We start from the raw sequence: 20050 nt of genomic DNA on the forward strand, positions 1-20050 counted from the left end.
TACTTTTGAGAAGGCTGAGTTCTAATTAATGAAACCACTTCATTTTTCTCTTCTTTTTCTATTATTCCTCCTATTTCTCAACCCAAACTATAAAAACATAAAACCAAAATCCAAACTCTTCAACACTCCTCTGTCCCTGAAGCACAAATATCCTGGACAAAAAGCCACCTTCCCCTTTGGCTCTCAGAGGTATAACATCAGGTTGGCCTGAAGCACCTAAATCCTCAATGGCTGCATAAAACTACTAGTACAACACATAGTGCCTAAATGCATAGGTTCACATATAACCCCTCTAATGACAAGTCAGCATCAGTTACGGAATTCTCAATGATTCCGAGCACAGAATCCCAACATTAAAGCACAAAATTTAAAAAAAAAAAAAAATAAAAAAAAATAAAAAAAAAATTGTGACAAGAGCAGAGCAAGGGAAGTCTCTGCACATCAGTATCACAGACTCACAGAATTGTCACGACTGGAAGGGACGTCAGGAGACCATCCAGTCCAAACCCCCTGGCAAGGCAGAGTCACCTGAAGCAGGTGACACAGGAACATGTCCAGGTAGGTGGGCTTTGAATGTCTCCAGAAAGACTCTACGACCTGGGCAGCTGCTCCAGTGCTCTGCCACCCTCAATGTAAAGCTCTTCCTCGTGTTGAGATGGAACTTCTTGTGTTTCAATTATATTTTAGTATTTAGTATACTTAGTATATTTGTAGCTGTATTATCAATATTTCACACAGAAAATGGTACCAATGAAAAAGAATACCAAGAATCGAGCATCACCAGGTTTGGTGGTGTGTTTTTTTTTAAACTAGCAGCCGTAACCAGGATCTGACTGGCACCCAGAGCTTGGTTTTAGCCTGTGGATGTGATCTGGGGCTGCTCTAATCAGAGGCGAAGACCTTTGAGACAGCGAGAGCCGGACCGTGCGTTTCGCAGGTCTCACTGACAACCTTCACGCCCTGAGACACTTCGAGATCGAACTGACACTTTCAAGCGACAACTGCACGAACCCAGACTCTGCGGTAACGCAGCTCCGCGCTGCTGGACGCAATTTCAAACTAAGAAGCAACTGCAAGGAAGGAATGTGATGTGCACGCACGAACCCCAACTCTGCGGCAACACAGCTGCACGCGGATGTACCCCAGCAGCAATTTTAAGGAATGTGTCTCTTTCCATGCAACACGGAGGGCACGCGGTTCTGAAGCGCTAAAAGGAGCGGTTAAGCAGCTGCAAGGAGAGTGGGAGTAGGCGCCTGCCAAGAGTTAAGCGGAGAAGGGCGCGGGCGGAGCGCGGAGCCCCGAGCGCTGCGGGCGGCGCGGGCCCGGCCCGCGCGGGGACCCTTCCTCACCTTGAACATGGCGGCGCCGGGCGCGCGGCGACGGAGCGATGGCGTCACCGCGGCGTGACGTCAGGCGGGTGGCCCCGCCCAGCGCCCGCCCGCTGCCGGCGCCGCTCGGGGCGCGGAGTGGGTCAAATGTCCGTCATTTGCCAGACGGGAATGGCCTTCGCCTTGTGTGGGACAAAAGTGAGGCGCCGCAGTGCCGAAAGGGCTGACACACTAGCCCTCAGCCCCGCAGCGTGGCTCGGTGTGTTACCCTGCAGCCGTTGTAAAGAAGGTTCGGCTGTTCAGAGATCACAGAATCAGTCACAAGATCACGGAATCAGTTAGGTTGGAAAAGACCTCTGAGGTCGTCGAATCCAACCTGTGACCGAACCAACTGGACCATGGCACTGAATCCCACGTCCAGTCTTTCCTTAAACACTCCTATCTAGGGACGCTGACTCCACCAGCAGTCCATTCCAATGTCTACTCACCCATTCTGTGAAGAAATTCTTCCCTATGTCCAACCTAAACTTTCCCCAGCACAGCCTAAGACTGTGTCCTCTCGTCCTGTCGCAGGCCGCCTGGCAGAAGAGACCGAGGCCCCCGGGCTGTGCGCTCCTGTCAGGGAGTTGTGGAGAGTGATAACATCACCCCTGAGCCTCTTCTTCACCCGAGTGAACAACCCCGGCTCCCTCAGCTGCTCCTCACAGGACTTGTGCCCCAGACCCCTCAGCAGCTTCATTGCTCCTCTGTCTCACTGCCAGTATAATTTGGATGGGTGTCCTGGTCTTGGCCGGGGCAGAGTTAATTCTCTTCACAGTGGCTGGGAAGGGGCTGTGTACTGGATTAGTGCTGAACCCAGGGCTGATAATACAGAGATGTTTTTGTTACTCATGTGTTGACGACGGAATATCCCTTTTGTCATTTGGGGTTACCCGTCTCAGATGTGTCTCCTCCCAGGCACTCCCAGCCCCTGGCAGCATGGCCTTATGAAAAGCAGAAAAGGCCTTGACTCTCTGTAAGCCCCGCTCAGCAATAACAAAACCATCTCTGTATTATCAGCCCTGGGTTCAGCACTAATCCAGTACACAGCCCCTTCCCAGCCACTGTGAAGAGAATTAACTCTGCCCCGGCCAAAACCAGCACAATGCAGCTAGTGTATGGCTAGGGTTCTGTGCCTTTCTAATCTAATTATATTTGGAAAAAAAATAAATTAAGGAGCCTTTTCTCAGCAGTTTTACACTCTTTGGTCTCTGCATCCCCTGTGGCGTCTCCCAGCCCACTTGAGTTGGACAGGTGCAAGTTTTTTCTGCTCACATCTGTGGCAAGGGAGGGTCCTGTGTACGGCCCATGGGGACTGACTTGTAACTCAGTGGGAGATGAATGTCAGAAATGAGAAGTGCTAAATTTCTGTCAGAAAATGGACCTGGAACAGGCTGCCCAGGGAGCTGGTGGAGTCACCATCCCTGGAGGTGTTCAAGAAACTTAGTTTCTTGAAATAAGCTAATATTGATTTTAGAATATAAATAGTACCATGTTAGTCCTAGAAAATGTTATTTAAAGAATTTTAATGCAAAAGGTAAATCACCTGAAGAATATGGTAGCAAACAGCTCATCAGGAGCAGTACTGTGGACAGACAGAAAAGGCATGCACCTTGTACAATTCTCCTTGTGATGATAGTATTTGTTGCTCCCTCTTAAAATTCCTGTATTTCTTTACTGCAGGTTCTTTATAGACCTAACAGAAGCAGCTATAGCAGGAAAAAGTTTAACCACTGCATTGCAGAACTGCGCAATGCTGCTTAACAGGCAAATTAATGGGACAGCAGAAATGCCATCAACAAATGGTACAAGATGAGCTCCAGTACTCACAGATAATACTGAGATTTTGTTAGGGATTTGGTCATAAAAATTTTAGCATGGAAGAGTTAAACCTAAAATGTACATAAGTGACCGATCAGTGAGGAACACTAATTGTCCTCTTTCTCCATTGCACCATGCTTTGCACAAACAGCTACATTTACAGAATATAAGCAGCCAAAGCGAGGCAAATGTTTATGGAAAATTGATTTTGCAGCATTTTGTGGAGGTTTTGTCAGGATCTGGAGTGATGGTGTAGTTTGCGAAGCAGTTGCATTTCTTGATGCATTTTATTAATAATTCTCAAGGAGTTTGAGAAAGAAAATGTTCAAAGCTCAAAATTACAGGTGAGCCCACAAGAGGAGTGATGACATCAAGGTGAATAATGGCACCTGCTCTGGTTAGTTCTCAGCCAAAGCTAAGTCCCATGCCATGTGTAGGATCGACTGTTCCTCAATTTTTGCAGGCAGCAGACATAAGAATATGTCAAATACACAGTCTTTTTAAGTTTGGACCATGAACAGTAATGAAAATCCCAATTCTTTCTGGACATAAAATGGTGTAAATGTTCCATATATGTATTTCTGTCATAAATTTATATGTAGTGGCTATACAGCAATTATTAATACAATTACGCAACACAGACAAACATATCTGAAGAACAGACGGTTGTTTCAAAAATAATTTAATGCAAGTAATTTTATTAGCTCAGGCATCTTCAGGGCACTTTCTTCGTTAATGTGGAAGTTAATCTTTAAAACTACTGATATTATTAAAATTGATGGGAAAACCTTTTTAGGGAACAATACAAATATATTTGCTTTCATGTAGGTAGATTCTTATGCTGGAAGAGGTTGTCCCTTCAAAATTTCCCTGAGACAAGGATAATATATGATGCTATTATGGATTATGCACAGTCCAAAACACTGTCAGACAGGCCTAAAAAGGAGCTGAAATTTCTGCTGCTGAGGCCACAGAATAAAGAGGTTTGGCATGATTGCCTTCTGGCTGTTTCTAATGTAAGAACCTCTAGCAAATTGCTGTTTGATTTTGCATGCCAGTATTTTTCTTTCTCCTTGGTAATTGGCTTTTCTAAACACTTGTGAAAGACACATTTCCTACAGAAAACTGCAGCTCAGAGAAGCTTGAAACCCTTGCCACAGTTCATAAACTACGTCATCACAGGCAGAAACACAATTTAAGAAACTTGATCTCTAATCCTCTGCATTAGCCATTACACTGTGAGCTTTCATGATGTTGTATAGATTGCTTGTTTACAGTTTGTTTTTTGGTCAGGAAAATAAGATCAGTCCTTTATTACTAATAAAATTACAGTTCTTTTCCATAGATCTATAATTGTAGAGAAAAAAATTGATTTGTTGGACATTAATGTTAAAATCTGAGTGTGTAACATCTGTCCATCAAATACGAATGAAGTTACCTACTCACGCTGATCACTGGAAAACATTATAATTCGGGAAGACTCGTTTATTTTGATGTTCTCCTTCATGATAAATCTTCCTGTATATTAAAACAAACAACCCCAACACCCCCCATCTTTTTCCATGCATCTTTTCTCATTAAATGATTTTTTTAAAATACCATGACTTGCCACCAGAGTTTTGCCAGCCTGTTTAGAATTGGGTTTTGAGATCTTTATAAAACAAATTGCTATTCCACCTCTTAGAGCTTTTTGTTTGTGGGTTTTTTTTTTTTTTTTTTTTTTTTTAGCGGAAAGGATGCTGTTTGGCAGATCTCTCTAAGTTCATTGAAAATATGTAGTTAATAGGAAATACACAACCACAAGGGCTCCAGTAATTTCAACCTTCAGTTGTTAAGCAGCTTCAGCCTGGTGCTCTAAATGCCCACACAAGTCACAGTGGGACAGGGCAGGTCAGGCACACAGTTTTGCTGGATGGCTCTGCAAAGCACATGATCAATTTCTCAGGTTCCTGTCACTTTTAGCAAATATTTGTTAGGCAGTTAATTGAACTGGCTTTTATTGGGTGCATGATGACACTTTTCACAATGCCTTTGTGAAGGGGGAGTAGTTTGCATGCCCATAAGAATACTCCTTCATCCTTTCTACTTCATTCACTTCCTAAATAAAAACAAAACAAACCGAAATTGAACAGATTTTTGTATTTAAAAATGCTGTCTTGTTTAGAGTGAAACTTACCTTGTGCTTTTACTTTTCACACTTAAGATGGGTCGTTTTTCAACGTTTGTCAGAGGCACTTTATTGGCAGCTACAAGATCTGAAGTTACACATTCAGAAAGTAAATTGGGTGTTGAGAACAGATACCATTGCAGAGCTCTTTGTGCTTTCCCACTGACCTACCTTTAATTGCAGCAAAGTCCTTACTGCATTCACATCTGAGGTAAACCAGGACTTGAATTTCAGCACCTGTTGTCTCACCAGCTTTGTCACATTTTCACAGCATCCAAAATACAATCACTGCTTTCCAAATAAAGATTCTATAATTCAAGACAAGGGACAGGTAGAAGAGAGACATAAATAATGCAAAACCGCCAGTGTAATTCAACTGCATCTATTTCACTTTTGATATTACCATGGTTAAAAATCCAAACATTCCTTCCCTAATTCAAATCCTTGGCTTCTCACTGCACCCACCAGTAGCTCTGGTTCCACATTTCTCAGCTACTCCTTCCAGCCGCAATGAATAATTCTTCTGTCAACAAGTTATTGATACCACCACCAGAGATGTGTGGATTGCCTAGTCAAGCACAGGTAACAGGTTACCAGTAGCAGTGAGAACACAAACACCTTTTGATGCCCTTAAATACCCATCACAACAAAGCCCAACTCCTTTCAAAATTCAAATGCACCTCAGATTTCAGTTGAACAGGGTATTTTCTGGAAACCAACTGAGACTAAAACGTGAAAGATTCTGCATCTTTGCCAGTGTTTATATATTTTGTGCATGATTTTTTTTTACCTTAAAAATCATTTTCACAGTAATCCCTAATTTCTTAGCAAGGTGATATGAATAACTTTACCTCATTTGCCTGTAAATGTACTGATTTACATATATTCATAAATATGCATGTATATTAAGTGTCGTACATTATTTACCTAAACGAGTTTTTGGCCTACCAAATAATTTTCAATTAAAGGTACATATTCCTTCTGGAAGAAAAATGCCCTTTTTGTGACATAATCTGGTTTCTGTGCAGAGCACTCATTAGTCAGGAAGTCCTTCTGCAGTTCCTTGCTCTGTGGTACCATGGCATTCGTTCAGGCTGGGTTTGCACCTTTGCATTCCTCTGCCTCATGTTCATTACAACCCATCCTATCTGGTACCTTCCACTACTGCTTCCTTCTGGGAGCATTTGCCACAAAGGAGGAACACTCAGCCTTACTCAAGCTTAATCCTGAAGTGCAGTTAGGAAACCCTAGGACACATTCCAGGGGCCTCTCACAATCACTAATGAAAACGGTCATTTAGACTGTTTCCCCTAATGATCCCTTATCTGTTTAACACACCTTATTCCCTACTACTCCTGCTCCTATGTGATGCTATTGATGCCTACTCCCCTCTCCCTCTACACAAGGGCTATGGCTGGCATCATTGCAGCTCATGGTGTAGGAACCAAGGGGGCACAGCGCAGTGGGGCACAGCCTGACAGAGTCTTTAACTGCTTCCATTGAGCACAGCATTTGAAACTACCTCCTCAGGCTCCTCATATTAGTACAATATGGTGCTGGCACGCACACACACACACACACACACACACACACACAAAACCCCACCAAAACAACAAAAACACAAACAAAAAACAACAAAAACACAAACAAAAAAACAACAAAAACAAACAAAAACAACCAAACCAAAAACCAATGCCTTAGCTTGCTTTGGCTGTTGTATATATGAGAAAAATGTCACCTTTCTCATGAGTGATTAAATAGGTTCTCACTTCTCTCTGCATATAACAATGCAGGGTATTACACGGGCCCAGAAACTGGATGTTACAAATAGGAGCAACTTCACTGAACATCAAGCGTGGCAATTGCATGAATTGAAAAGCCTGAGGGATCAATCCATTGTTACAGAAAATGGGAATATGAAACAGGTAAATTGTATGTCTGGTTCCAGACATTATCTCTGGAGGATATTGGATGATTTCCATCCACAGCAGATGCATAAATCATCAAAAGTTAAAGTACTGGAAAATTGCTAACCCATCCAGTCACTTTTAATGTGTTCTGGCCTACTTTGAATCAGGCTGCAGATCTGAGAGCAGATCTCTTTGTGGCTTTCTACTCCAGTTTAACAAGTTTAGCAAAAAATACATTCTTGTAATTAATTTTTACCATGGGAAAAATAAAAATCTCTGCACAGCAAAGCTAGGATGAAACTAAAATTGAGAATCTCTGATCACTTTTTAAGGAGCAGAAGTTCTGCAGAGTACAGCTGGTAATTATTCGGGTGTTAACAATTTTGTACTGAGATTTCCTTGGCTAAGGTATTTCATTTATTTAACTTACATAGAGGTCAGACTCACTCCCCTTGTTTTCAGAGAACAGCACTAAGCCAAAATCCACCTCTTTCAGAAAACAGCTAACACTTTCCAAGGTTGTTACTTGGATCAGTTCCCAACTTTAAGACCATGAAAAGTCCTTCAACTAAAAGCTGCAGTTCAGTTAATTATCATCACCGGTTTTTTTCCCCTTCTGACTACATGCTTTGCAGTGCTTTGGATAATCTGTGAGGAGAAAGATTAGGAAAAACTATTACTTGACAGCAACTTCCTGATTGCAAAAAATGAACTCCAAATCAGGAGGAGAAGAAATAAGACAGATTTTAAAAAAAAGCTTTTGTCCTCTGAAACATCTTCTGAAACTTTGGCATTTTGGATTTCATTACAGTAAGTTAAAATTCAGTTCTTGGTATCAAGTTGTCACCTGTGTTAGATGAAAAAATCCTTGCACAAGTACATGTAAGAGCCAGAGAAAGAAGAGAGAGCATGTGTGACACAAGGCAAATCCTATGGAATATCCTCAGTTGACCAAGGACACCTAAGTAATTTGGACTCTTTTCTGGGCATAAATTTGCCAAGGCGGCTTTCTGAGAGGTGGGGGATGATAGCAGAGCAACTCCTTGCTTGCCAGGAGTGAAAATAAAGGTTATCACTATATCAACATAGGGGAAGCACTCAATGCCTTCCATCAACACCAGAAACACAATCCCATCCATTTTGTATGACTCTGGCAATCTGGGAAGGTAAACACAGTAGGAACTCACTGACCACCTTAGAATTTTTACCCTGAAATGACAGAACTTAAATACAGAGGAGATACTTGGTTTCTGCTGGCATTATGTAATTCCTTCGACAAAGGAAGGATGGTAAAGTCAGAAAGTCTCATCAATAGCGCTCAAGTACATATAAACAGACCCATACCATGCACAATTCACCACAGGGAAGAAAAGATTCTCACACAGAAAAAATAATTACATGGTGTAACTCAAACTTGTGAGATGAAATACAGGACAAACTCCAAATAAACCTATGTTCAGAACATGCCTGAGGACATACTGAAAAGGCTGTGAGAAAGGAGGCTGTCAGTTTAAGCCAAAGACAGACATAGCTATCTGGTAAAATTAAATAGTGCAATTAAAGGGTTAACCATTAAAGCCCTCTATCTCATTAGAAAACAGATATTTTATTCAGCACCGCTTACTGAACAACATTTTTTGTAATACAGGAGAAATGCTGCCAAGGGTGACACCACCATGAGACATTTGAAGACTTCAGATACACAGCAAAGAGTATTTTTTTAGTTCTTTTAAATACCATATACTATCAATCTAGAATGTTTGGTGCTCAGCATGTATGATGCTTAATGTTGGCGTTCATTCCAATGGATAGATAACTGACCAATCACTGGGGCTTAAACAGACATCACAATGAGGTTTATTCTCACCTATAAACATTGCCCAAAGCACCTGTCAGCACAACTACAGATCCAATGTAGAAGTGAAAAGTGTCAATGAAAACAAGAAATTGAAGCTGCCTTTACAAATATCCCCTACCTTCTCCTTTGAATGAAGGTTTTGCACATGCCAAGAAAGTTGCCTTGGACCAGATGGTACTTCAGTTCAAGGGCGACACTGAACCATCAGCAAGATTTGACAGGCTAGAGGCTGGGTGGGAGATCACATATCCATCCACAAGAGTGTTGTCAACTCAAAGGGTACAGAATTGATACAGAATCTGTGCAACACCCAAAGCAACACTGCCTTTCCATATTATGAAGCCAATGGATTCAAAAAAGAAACAAATAAACAAACACAAAAACCAGAACCCCAAAATCCCAATCTATAACAAAGGCGGAACAGCTGTTGAAATTAAGAATTTCATGTCACCAAGGATAATTCATAGTAAAAAATATAGAAGGCATTCACCAAATAAGCTCTTTGCCAAAATAACATGAATTTCATACCATACAAAACAAGTGAACAGATTACTAACTACTGCCAAAAAATAAGGCCACATATTAAAACAAACAAACAAACAACTCCAAAAACCAAACAAAAAACAATGAAGAATTTGGTATGGATCAGCCAAAGTGTGAGAGCTCCAAGTGAAACAATGGGAACTCTGTGGACATGCCTGATGAACTAGAGGCGCTAACAAGTAAGTAAAATCAGGCACTGTGACATGCTGGAAAAAAGGTATTGCCAAAAATTCAACCAGGCTCACTGAGAAGGGAAATTAAAAAGGCAAATAATAAGAAATGTAAGTAATATTTACAGTGTGAAAAGACTGTCATCTTCCCACTGTATCAGACTAATGCATTTGGTCTCCTTTTGAACTCAAAACAGGGACATATCACAATTAAAAATGTCCCTTCCTCCCTTTAATTCATTCACAGCATTCTTCCATTAAACAATACATTGTGTAGGATGAAGAAAAGTTACTAAAAAAGGAGAGGAAGGGGGGGAGGAGGAAATGAGGAAAGTTACTTTAAAGTAATTTGAATTATTAAAATAAAACTAAAATGCTATTTTAGAACTCATTACTGAAAAAAAAAATAAAGACACCACCAAAATAAAGTTATTTTCAAACATTCTTGACAGCAGACTTTTAAATCAGGGGCTTTGATCTGAGAGAGACTTGACAAAATAGTGACAGAGAAAGGAAAAGCATGGCAATGGACTGACAAGGAAGGCTTTCATCGGACTGCTTGAGAAAATAGGATTATAACCTGTTTTACCTGCCCTCCCACTCTGCTCCCTGTCCTTGGAATTGAATGCTGGTCCAACACTTCAATCCTGAAATGAAGCGTCCCCTTCCAGTTACAGGAAATGTTAAGAAGTACATCCCGGCCTTCTGGCACTCTGAGCTCCAAGTGTGCGATGAACAGACACGGTGTGACAGGGGCTGGGAGCCCTGGATCCCATGCACCGAGGGCAGGGAATGGTCTCTCCCAGCTGCTGAGCAACACCAGAGGCTGCCCTGACTGCTCAGCCTCGGCAGTTTAAATTCACAACTTCACACCGGGGCAAATGTAATAACCAAGTCAACTCCAAACATTCGTTCCAGCTTGAAATGCAGAGTGAACAGATAAACACACTACAGCAATTAAGACTGGGAAGACTGTAAAATAAAGGTAAAGAGAAGAGCTTGAAGTTGCTTATATTAAGCACATCCAACTTGATGGGATAGCTTGAACAAAATCTTACATAAACATTGCAACAAGACAGTTTTGAAGAGCTGTTTAACTGAGTCATCTCTGAAGTCCTGGAGAAAATAATCCAGGTCCACTACATTTTTGAGTATTACAAAGTTTACACAAGAGTGTTTAAAGATTAAAAATATTTTATTTACACTTTTCTTTATACACATTTTATACATTTTTTTCAGCTTGAAACCCAAATAGAGCACATATGCAAGTCTGAGCATACATAGCAAGGGAAAATTACTTTCTGCCAAAAAAGGGGGGAAAAACAAGGAAAAAAAAAAGGAAAAAATGCTTGAAACCAGTTAAAAAGAGGCAATTCTTAAATTACTTAGACAAGTTTATAGCAGCCCTATGGTAATCATTAGACAGTAAATTCAAATGTATATATGAGGTCATATACATACCATTTTAATTTTCTATAGGAAAAGTATTTCCAGTAGCTAGACACAAACACAGTACAGTTTGAAAATAACTTTTCCTGTTAACTTATCAAATACATTCTTTTCAATACAAACAATCTGATATTGTACACTGGAATTGTGGGATATTATACCAGAATTGCTATCTCCAGCATATAATAATTTATTTTTAAAAGATCTACAAAAATAACAATATATAGGGAAAAATATTTAAAATAAAAACATAATTCACTCTTCCCTTCACCTGCTCCAACACTGACATAAAAGTTAGGTCGGTCCTACTGAGGTAATAAAAGCCCCCCTAAATATAGCTAACTTTACAGTCCTACAGAGCACTTCGTTTCCTAGATTTATAGTAAGATTTTTCTACCAGAGCCATAAATAAAAACTATCTGCAAATAGAATTTTTTTTCCCCTAGTTACCAAATTAATATTAATCCAAAGGTATTTCAAATTGATTTTGAAAGCTACTTTTAAAAGATTACATAAATTGAACTTAGAGAAGTATAAAAAAATTAGTAGAGGGACACACAGGAAAGCTGTGCTCAAAACAAATTAGTTTTTCTGCCACCTGCCAGATACAACTATGTTTTATTATATTAACCCACACAAATGGAAATTTTCAAGTTACTAACCAACTTTCAAAAATAGAATACAGATGCAAAAGTAGTCATTAGTATTTATTTTAAGCAGCTTTAAGTTGTTTAACAAACATGAAAATCTCAGAATGTTAGCTACAGGACACCAGCAAGCTCTGTTTAAATAGATAATGTGTTTTCCAGTTCTTTCCACTCTCATTCAATAAACCTCACCATGTGTGACAGATGCTTATTCAAGTAACTTCACCACCTATATATATATATATATATATATATATATTAGCAAGAGAGCAGGAGGGTGATGGACCCAACCCTATAAACTCTTAAGCACAGGCTTAGTAACACTTGTGCTTACATGTTTTCCTTTAAGTACCTTACAGTTTTCTGTTTCTTGTATTGGACTACTCACATATGTGAAGTCCACATCTGAAGTGTTGATAGAATCTGGGGCCAATTCACTATTTTTTTTTAAGAAAAAGTATATTAAAAAGGCAAAATACCTCCAGAAGTGCACTACTTCTAAAAAGACTTTGACATATGCAGGCTGACACAAACTAGAAGTTTATTTTAAAGAACTGTTAGTGTCTCCTCACAACGCTTACCCTCCCTTTGCTAAAGAATGGACATAATGAGTTAAGCAATGGGGTTTTTTAGATCAGTTTGATTTTGCACCTGCTGAATTTTATCTTTGTTTCCTGAGTGTCAAGTGAAGCTTCATCCCTGACACAAGTAGTTACCATATTATAAGCATGAGGAAATGCAGCACTTGGGATTCTAAGAGAGGAAGGCCTCAAGAATAAACAGCTGCAAATCTCAGGAACCGGGGAAATACTACAGTCAAACCCTCAGAGCTAGTTCTAACAGGACTGCTATCATACTGCAGGAAGTAGGACATCCACATTTTTCAAAAGAAAGTAACATAAAAGCAGGTTGTCAGGTAGCTTCATATGCTGCCACTTGCTAGCAGTGCTATCTGAAACAGCAGGACCTCTGTAAAACCAAGGTCTGCCTCCTTCCAGCGGAATTCACGGAGAAAAGAATTCCTGAAGTTTCTTTTTGCCAGCTGATGCCTCCTACAATGAAACTACCAACACTTTGTGGTAGAAAGTGAGCTATTTTTTCCTTATGCAGTACTTAAAAAAGAAAAACAGACCCAGGAGCATGTGAAATGGGAACTGGCAGTATCTGGTCCCTTTACAGGAACACTGTGCTTTTTGTCCATTGTCTCATTTGAAAAGAAAATTTCCTCCTGAAGTTGGCTGCTAAATTAAGAAATGAAGCTGATACATTTTTTTCTATAGATGTGAAAAAAACCAAAAAACCAAAAAAAACCCCCCCACAAACCCTAGACTGTAGCTCACTATGTCCACCTTTTTTTAAAAAAAAGGCAAGTACACTTGCTTTTCACAGCAAGTCATATGTTGAATTTTATATATTTGGGTAACATTAGATTTGCTGGTACTCTATTATGGGGTGGGAATAGGAGAACCTCCCCAAATCTAATAACCAAAGATCATGACTTACCTTTTCCTTCACAAATTGGAGGCATTTAAATGTTTAAAACCCATCTTAATCTGACCATAATGCTCAAATTTGATAGCAATAGGCAATTCTCACTAGCCATCTTAGGTTTGTTCCTATTAAGGTACTAAATTATCTGGAGCAAATACTATGAGCAAATATTTTTAAAAAAATAAATTAAAAAAATATCCCTCCAAGTAACTGTCTCAAAAGTTCCACTGCAGTATAAAAGAGAACAGAAGCTAATTTTTATATTTCAGGTCTGAAAAATTGAAAGCATAGATATGTAGATATGTAAATTGACAAAACATTCTCACATATCCCCACCATTCTAATCCCAAGCAAATTTCAACCATCCCTAATGCTGGAAAGGTTACAGCCAGCCTCTCAGTGGAGACACAGCTTCAGGGAAGCTGAAACCAACAGTTCAATTATAATTTCACTGAACAATTACTATTACAATCCTGAACAAGATCTTTCAGAACTGGGCACCTGAAGATAAATATGAGCTTAAAAGCAGAGCACCAAAAACCAATCTGGTTCTTCATTTTTCAAGTGTCAGCACTCACCAATGAGCTTAGTGGCAGTTGCTGAGTGCACAGAGCTTCAGAAGGCGCTTAAATGCAGACTCAAAAATGTAACTGGAGACACCCCTATCCTTCCCATTACTTTTAATAAAATCTTGGCCATGTCCCTAAGACATCTGACTCCTGACCACCAGCCAGCCAGAGCCAGGGCTGCTCCCCCACACTGGCACCAGCCCCATATAAAGTGAAGTACTCTTTGTAATGTGCCCTTGCCAGCCATCTCACACAGGAGTAGCTTGCTGTCCATTAATTTATTGAGAAATGAGCTGGTGACGATAAACAAAAAAAAGCACCCCAAAAAAACCCCAACAAAAACCAACAAACAAAAAACCCCAAGCTTGTTGGTGTTTTTTTTCTCTTGTGCCCCAATATTCCATGAACTATGTACAGTCAGCACACAGCCAGCACCTACCAGAGTCAGTTTGTCTCTCCCCATGTAGGGTGATGTACACACAAGTCTCAAGTGAAACTGAGGTTTTAGTGTAAGCAACACTTGCTTTAAGTTAGGCTATCAAGAGAGTAAATTAGATTTCTAATTCAGTAAATTGAATTCTTATTAAAAAAGACAAATTTAGCTGCAAACTAGTCTGCATCAGAAGGCTGAATATCAATATTTGGTCCAGTCCCTTCTGCTGTAAGTAACTTATCACTACAGCTATGATGGCAAACATTCCCTCTTTCTTTTAAAACATATGAAAATACTCAGTTAATAAATCATTTCTAACAATAAACAAACGCTAAAAATCTGCTGACTTGCCATATAACTCCAAATACTCACATTTCAACCCAGAACATAATTCCTACAAAGATACTGGAATACAATATGAGACGTTTTACACATTGTTTTAACCTCTATTATTTCAAACTTCATTTACACAAATAGGTGTTATTTTTAACACGGAAAATTTAGGGTGATTTTGGTCCCTTTGTAAGTGCATTCTTTTGAACTCCCTGAGTACTGTACATTCCTTTTCTACAGTGAATTCTGACTGGAAGATGCTGAATAAAGTGGTTTTGCATTGCCGCATATAAAGTAAAGTCTATTGCTTAAAATGAAACACAGCAGCCTAAGATTTTACAAAATATGCAGCTCATGTTTCAGCATCTGAACAACATGTGAGCCTTCAGCTTCCCCAAATCTCTCCTTTGGGTTCTAGAAGTGGCTAATTTACATCCACAAAGATAGTCAAAATGCAGTTACTGTTATTACTTACGTCTTGGCAGGTAATTCTTACCAATCTGCTGTCATTTATACCTGCAAGTTAACACGACGGAATAGTCAAAGCCCTCTTGGACCAGCCATCTCTGTTCAGGCACTCCAAGGTCAGTAGCCATAGTTGTGTAAGTTTTTATAAAAAGAAACAGAAACTATAATGACAAACCAACCATCTACCTCCATATTTTCAAAACACAGTAGTTCTTAACAGTTAATAATTAAATAATAAGATTATGCCACTTCAATATGAGTACTCATATTGAAGTGCAAATATAAGCAAAGTATTGACAATAAACTGTAGCATATCCAGTATCCAGCTCCAAAAATAACTGTGGGTTGCAGCAGTGCTGAGCATTTGCTTATTGATGTTTTCTATTTTAACGAAGAAAGAAAACTAGGCAGCACATTGAAACCAAAAAGAAACTCAGGTAAAATGAGTTTTCTTTTTAAAAAATAATTTATAAAATAACAAATAACCAACAGTTCATTATGTAGCAACAATATAAAGAGTTTAAGGTTACTGAATCAATCAGTATATACTAAAGATAAGATACTTTGATACCAAATGAGGCTTCCAGTTTTACTTAAGAACTTTGAATTATTTAGCTCATGAAAGAATACCTTAAATTCAACAGATATGACTGAATCTGTGCACTAGTTAAAATATAATATTGCAACTGCACATAAAAAGATGCATTTATATACAGTTTTTACAGTGTATGCACATGTGTGTATACTTTTCTTTTTACTCGCCAACAAACACAACACAGACAATAGAAGGCAGCATAGAAATAGTGTTTTGAATATAAAAATGTTTAGTTTTCCATTTAGTAGAAAATGTGTAATTTGCATTTTGGCAGACTTACTTGTACAACTGTACAAAACCAGGAAAAGGGTCATGCAAAAGGGTTAAAATTCTTCTCCAAAGTAAATAAGGGGGAAAAAAGCCTAATAGACTTGAGAGTACTTTGCAGTTAATGGGAAAAGCATCTAAAAGATAACAAAATACAGAAACGGTTTGGTTTTGTTACTTTATACCTGGTTGTACCCAAGTACAGGGGATGAGCTGTAAAAAAAAAAAGAAAAAAAAACCACAACAAAGCTTTCACAAGGTCAGACCAACTATCACCTTTTCTAATAAACCTGGTAAGTACACTCCCCGTACATCCTGTTTCTCTTGAGCATTTAGCTGTTGTTCTTATACCCAAGGAAATGTCTCTGCAGGAATTCAACTGGCTTGTATTTTTTTTCAACAAATTAGTATAGCTCTTTTGTATTTGATTGGGTTGTTCATTCTGTTTTAGCTGCAACGTCTAACGTGCTCCAAAACATACTCAGGAAAGTGCAGGCTGCAGACCTGTAAGCCATCTAGCTTGCAAGGCATCCTTGGATATTCATCTTCTTTCCATTTGTTTTCTTCTGGATCAAAAGTGAGAATGGAATCACTGTAATGACCATTGTAACAAAGGCCTCCAAGAACCATTATCTGCTTGTCCAGAACAGCTACCCCGTGACCACTCCTACCTATGGGCATAGAAGCCAATATAGTCCATTGATCGGTCTCGGGGTCATAAACCTCTGTAGATGGACATCCTTGGGATTCGAAGGAGGCTCTCAGGATCACACAGACACCACCAAAGACATAAAGCTTACCATTATAAGAAATCATTTTGTGAAAGCATCTTGCATAATTCATTTTGCATTTGTTCTCCCAACAGTTAGTGACCACTTGAGTTCTCCGTGTTCGCTGCTCTACTGTCCCCTCTTTACTGGGATCAAACACACACACTTGCTTAGAAGTTGAAGACGATGTAATTCCACCAGTGATATACAACTTGTTACCAAGCACAGTCCCTTCATGTCCGTACTTATTGACTGGATAGGGATCCACAAATTCCCATTTATCTTCAGTGATATCATACCGTTCAGTTGAGTAAAACGTTTCATCCCTGGTTCTCCCAGCCACTGCATAAACATACCTGCCAATCACTCCAACAGCAAACTCAGAGCGTGGCACAGACATGTCTGCCATTCGTAACCAAGTGTTCTGTCTTGGGTCATATCTAAACACTTTGGATGAAGCATGGAACTCACCATCTGGCCCCAGTTCTTCCCCACCTAATAAGAACACGAAGTTATTTACAATGGCAAGGCAGTCTGGTCGTAAAGGTACTTGAGGACCCTCTAGTTCCCACCACACCCTCGGTTTGTGCAAGAGAAGAATTTTACTGTTTACCATACTGTGTCCTATCATTCCTCTAAATACTGCAGTCTGGGGTTTGGCAGAACGAATTTTGTTCGATTTCATTTCCATCAAAGGCTGTTGGTGAACGCTATGAAAGTAATTCATGGCTTGGTCAACCTCGTGTCGCAGCTGCCGGGAGTATCGATAAAACTCTGATGTTTTTACCTATGAATACATTTAAAAGATATTAAAATCCTGACCAAGAGAAACAATCCAGAAAATCTAAATCACTACGTGTCATTAGAAGATTATTTTACTTTGCTTCATTCAGGCAATCTTGAGAGCAATTGCATTTATGCATGAAGGTTTAAACTGATGTATTGTTATCCAAAATCCAGAAGGCAATTTTATGATTAAGAGCAGTGACTAACATTTTCAGCAGAATAATCACATGCAGAATTTATGCTGGAATTAGACACAACTGAAATCCCCAAGCCTAAAAATCATTATTCCTTCTCCTGAAAAAAGCTTCTGTTCATCTTCCGCTTAACCCATAAAGTACCCAAATTAAAAATTCCATCTTTCCCTGGGTTTCAAAGACACTCAGCACAGTCATTCTGTAGTTACCAAGGTCTACTCTAGACTGGTTTGGCTTTTTTTGAATTCTCACAAATAAAGCCTGAGCTCTCAAATGCTAGGCTCTGCTCACAGGGCTATTTAATTGCCATGGGGTGGGAAGGGAAGGTACCCAACTGCCTTCCTTCAGAATCTGCTTGCACCAACCACTCATCACAATGACAACCTTATGGCTTTCCCTCTGTGAGTCTCCACATGTTGCCACATGCCTTTAACACAAGAAGGAAATATCTCCACCTATAATCCTGTGGTTGTGCATTTCTTTGGCAAATTGCAGAGGCAGGTTTGAACTTCCACTTCCCATGAGAGAGTTACAACCTAAGAGCCATCCCTGCTCAGTTTTATTGGAGTTGTAAGCACAGGGGAAAATAAGGACTCCTTTCTGGGACCCTTCCTACTGTCTAAGCCAATTTAAGTGCCTGAGGTTGGTCCTGAGAACATCCCAAAACACACCCCTGTCCTGAATGTTTTAATTAATCTAGCTCAAGGCAGTCCTCAGCTCACCCTGGGAATCTCTTCAGAGGCCTCACTCTTCCTGTACAGTCTGGTGTAACACAGCATTCTGAATCACACTTCTAAAACAAATAAAAACCTGCTAGATGTTGCCAAATCCACAAATCCTCCATCGGATTTGATCCTAAATCCCAGTTTCTTTCACATAAAATTGGACTGCTTTCAAACAGTCTGAAAGCCTTTAGCACCTACCAGCTCTAAATAGGAAGTTGCTCTGAATGCTCTGAAAAAAATCTGAGACTGCTCTGAAATTTCCAGTGATCACAAGGTAACACCAGGAGCTACTATTTTTAAGTATCTTACCCCACTTCCTCCTATCCTCTCTCCCAAAGAACAAATGCCTCAGGGGTGGTGGTATGAATTTTGACATATATGGAAAGCAATTTAGAAATTAATGTTCTTTATACCTTGTGAATAAAGTAGCTGCTTGTTCCATAAACACATACTATTAAAATTTTGTTAGCCATCTGTTAATCATCTCTTCCTTGTGTAGTAATTAAAACATTCTGCTGTCAAAGAATTATTATTGGACACAATTTGCACAGTTTTTGAGACAGTTTGAAACACCAGATTTAAAAAAAAAAAAAAAAAAAAAAAAAAAAAAAAAAAAAAGCCAAATACTAACCTACTGTTGTAAAGCAATGTATAGCTCAAGAGTGACAGTGACTTCTGACAAGTTCTACTTATCTTTGCTGAAAAAAAGGAGGATGGTCACATGCAGATCACATGTATTATTCTTGCAGCAATGTCCAGCTTCTTTCTACTGTTTTTATTAGAAGTGATTTCGGAGCAGAAAGGTTTACTCAGCTATGGTATTTACAGAAAACCCACAGTAAGCCCAACTCTTCTAGGAACAACAGCTCTATTTTCTCATTGCAAATAAAGAATATATCATACAAAGACAGATCTGCTCATATGGTATTTGTTAGAATAAACCATATACCTTGCCTGACTGAAAAGACTGAACAGAAATTACAGATAATATCCTGGCATAGGGAACCACAGCACAGAAATATGGTAACATATAAAGGTAACAAAGCATGAAAAAGGAAGTTAAAATAACAAAGAATCATGGCTGGGCTACTTTAGCCTTAAAAGGAACTTCACATTCTAAACCAGCAGGAATACTTCAGGTACTCCCAAACTGGAGCTATTCTCTTTGGAATTAAATAAAAATATAAATTATCTTTGTTCTACCTATATACAGTTCAGATTTTCTTGGATAATTATGGAAGAAAACAGGATCAACATGCTTACAACGTGAAGCATACCAGTAAAGCCTGCCAGAGATGGAAAATACTTTTCTTTCTCCCTCAACATTTTCAACTCTGTTATTAGATCTAGAAATTGGAATGCCAGCCAGAAACTGGAATTAAAATAAGCCTACAACTTCATCACTCTTTCACATAGCCTAAATCTCACCTCATGACAGCATGCCAAAGGAAACAAGGAGTATCTCTAATTCCAGAGAGAGACCCTCG

At 39.4% G+C, this 20050-nt stretch overlaps 2 protein-coding genes and 1 long non-coding RNA gene across 8 annotated transcripts in view; all 3 read right to left on the bottom strand.

Moving 5' to 3' along the window:
• APOO (apolipoprotein O) overlaps positions 1 to 1426 on the bottom strand; it is a 28340-nt gene extending 26914 nt beyond the window's left edge. Inside the window, exon 1 of the mRNA XM_066176951.1 lies at positions 1350 to 1426. Coding sequence (XP_066033048.1) covers positions 1350 to 1358 — 9 coding nt within the window. The 5' untranslated portion in view covers positions 1359 to 1426. The remainder of the gene's footprint in view (positions 1 to 1349) is intronic.
• A 3411-nt stretch (positions 1427 to 4837) lies between these two features.
• LOC136286100 (uncharacterized) lies at positions 4838 to 6883 on the bottom strand. The gene is made up of 2 exons (XR_010719756.1): positions 5527 to 6883; positions 4838 to 5443 (listed from the first exon to the last, which is right to left on the bottom strand). It is a non-coding gene; the product is annotated as an uncharacterized lncRNA (long non-coding RNA).
• Positions 6884 to 10965: 4082 nt separating this feature from the next.
• KLHL15 (kelch like family member 15) overlaps positions 10966 to 20050 on the bottom strand; it is a 28063-nt gene continuing 18978 nt past the window's right edge. For all 6 annotated transcript variants that reach the window (XM_066176953.1, XM_066176955.1, XM_066176952.1 and 3 more), the window contains one exon: positions 10966 to 17645. In XM_066176953.1, the coding sequence (XP_066033050.1) occupies positions 16536 to 17645 (1110 nt within the window). In that variant the 3' untranslated portion in view covers positions 10966 to 16535. The remainder of the gene's footprint in view (positions 17646 to 20050) is intronic.

This window comes from Chamaea fasciata, unplaced genomic scaffold (genome assembly GCF_029207755.1).
Source record: "Chamaea fasciata isolate MVZ Bird 193981 ecotype frontalis unplaced genomic scaffold, bChaFas1.0.hap1 SCAF_2, whole genome shotgun sequence".
NCBI lineage: Eukaryota > Metazoa > Chordata > Aves > Passeriformes > Sylviidae > Chamaea > Chamaea fasciata.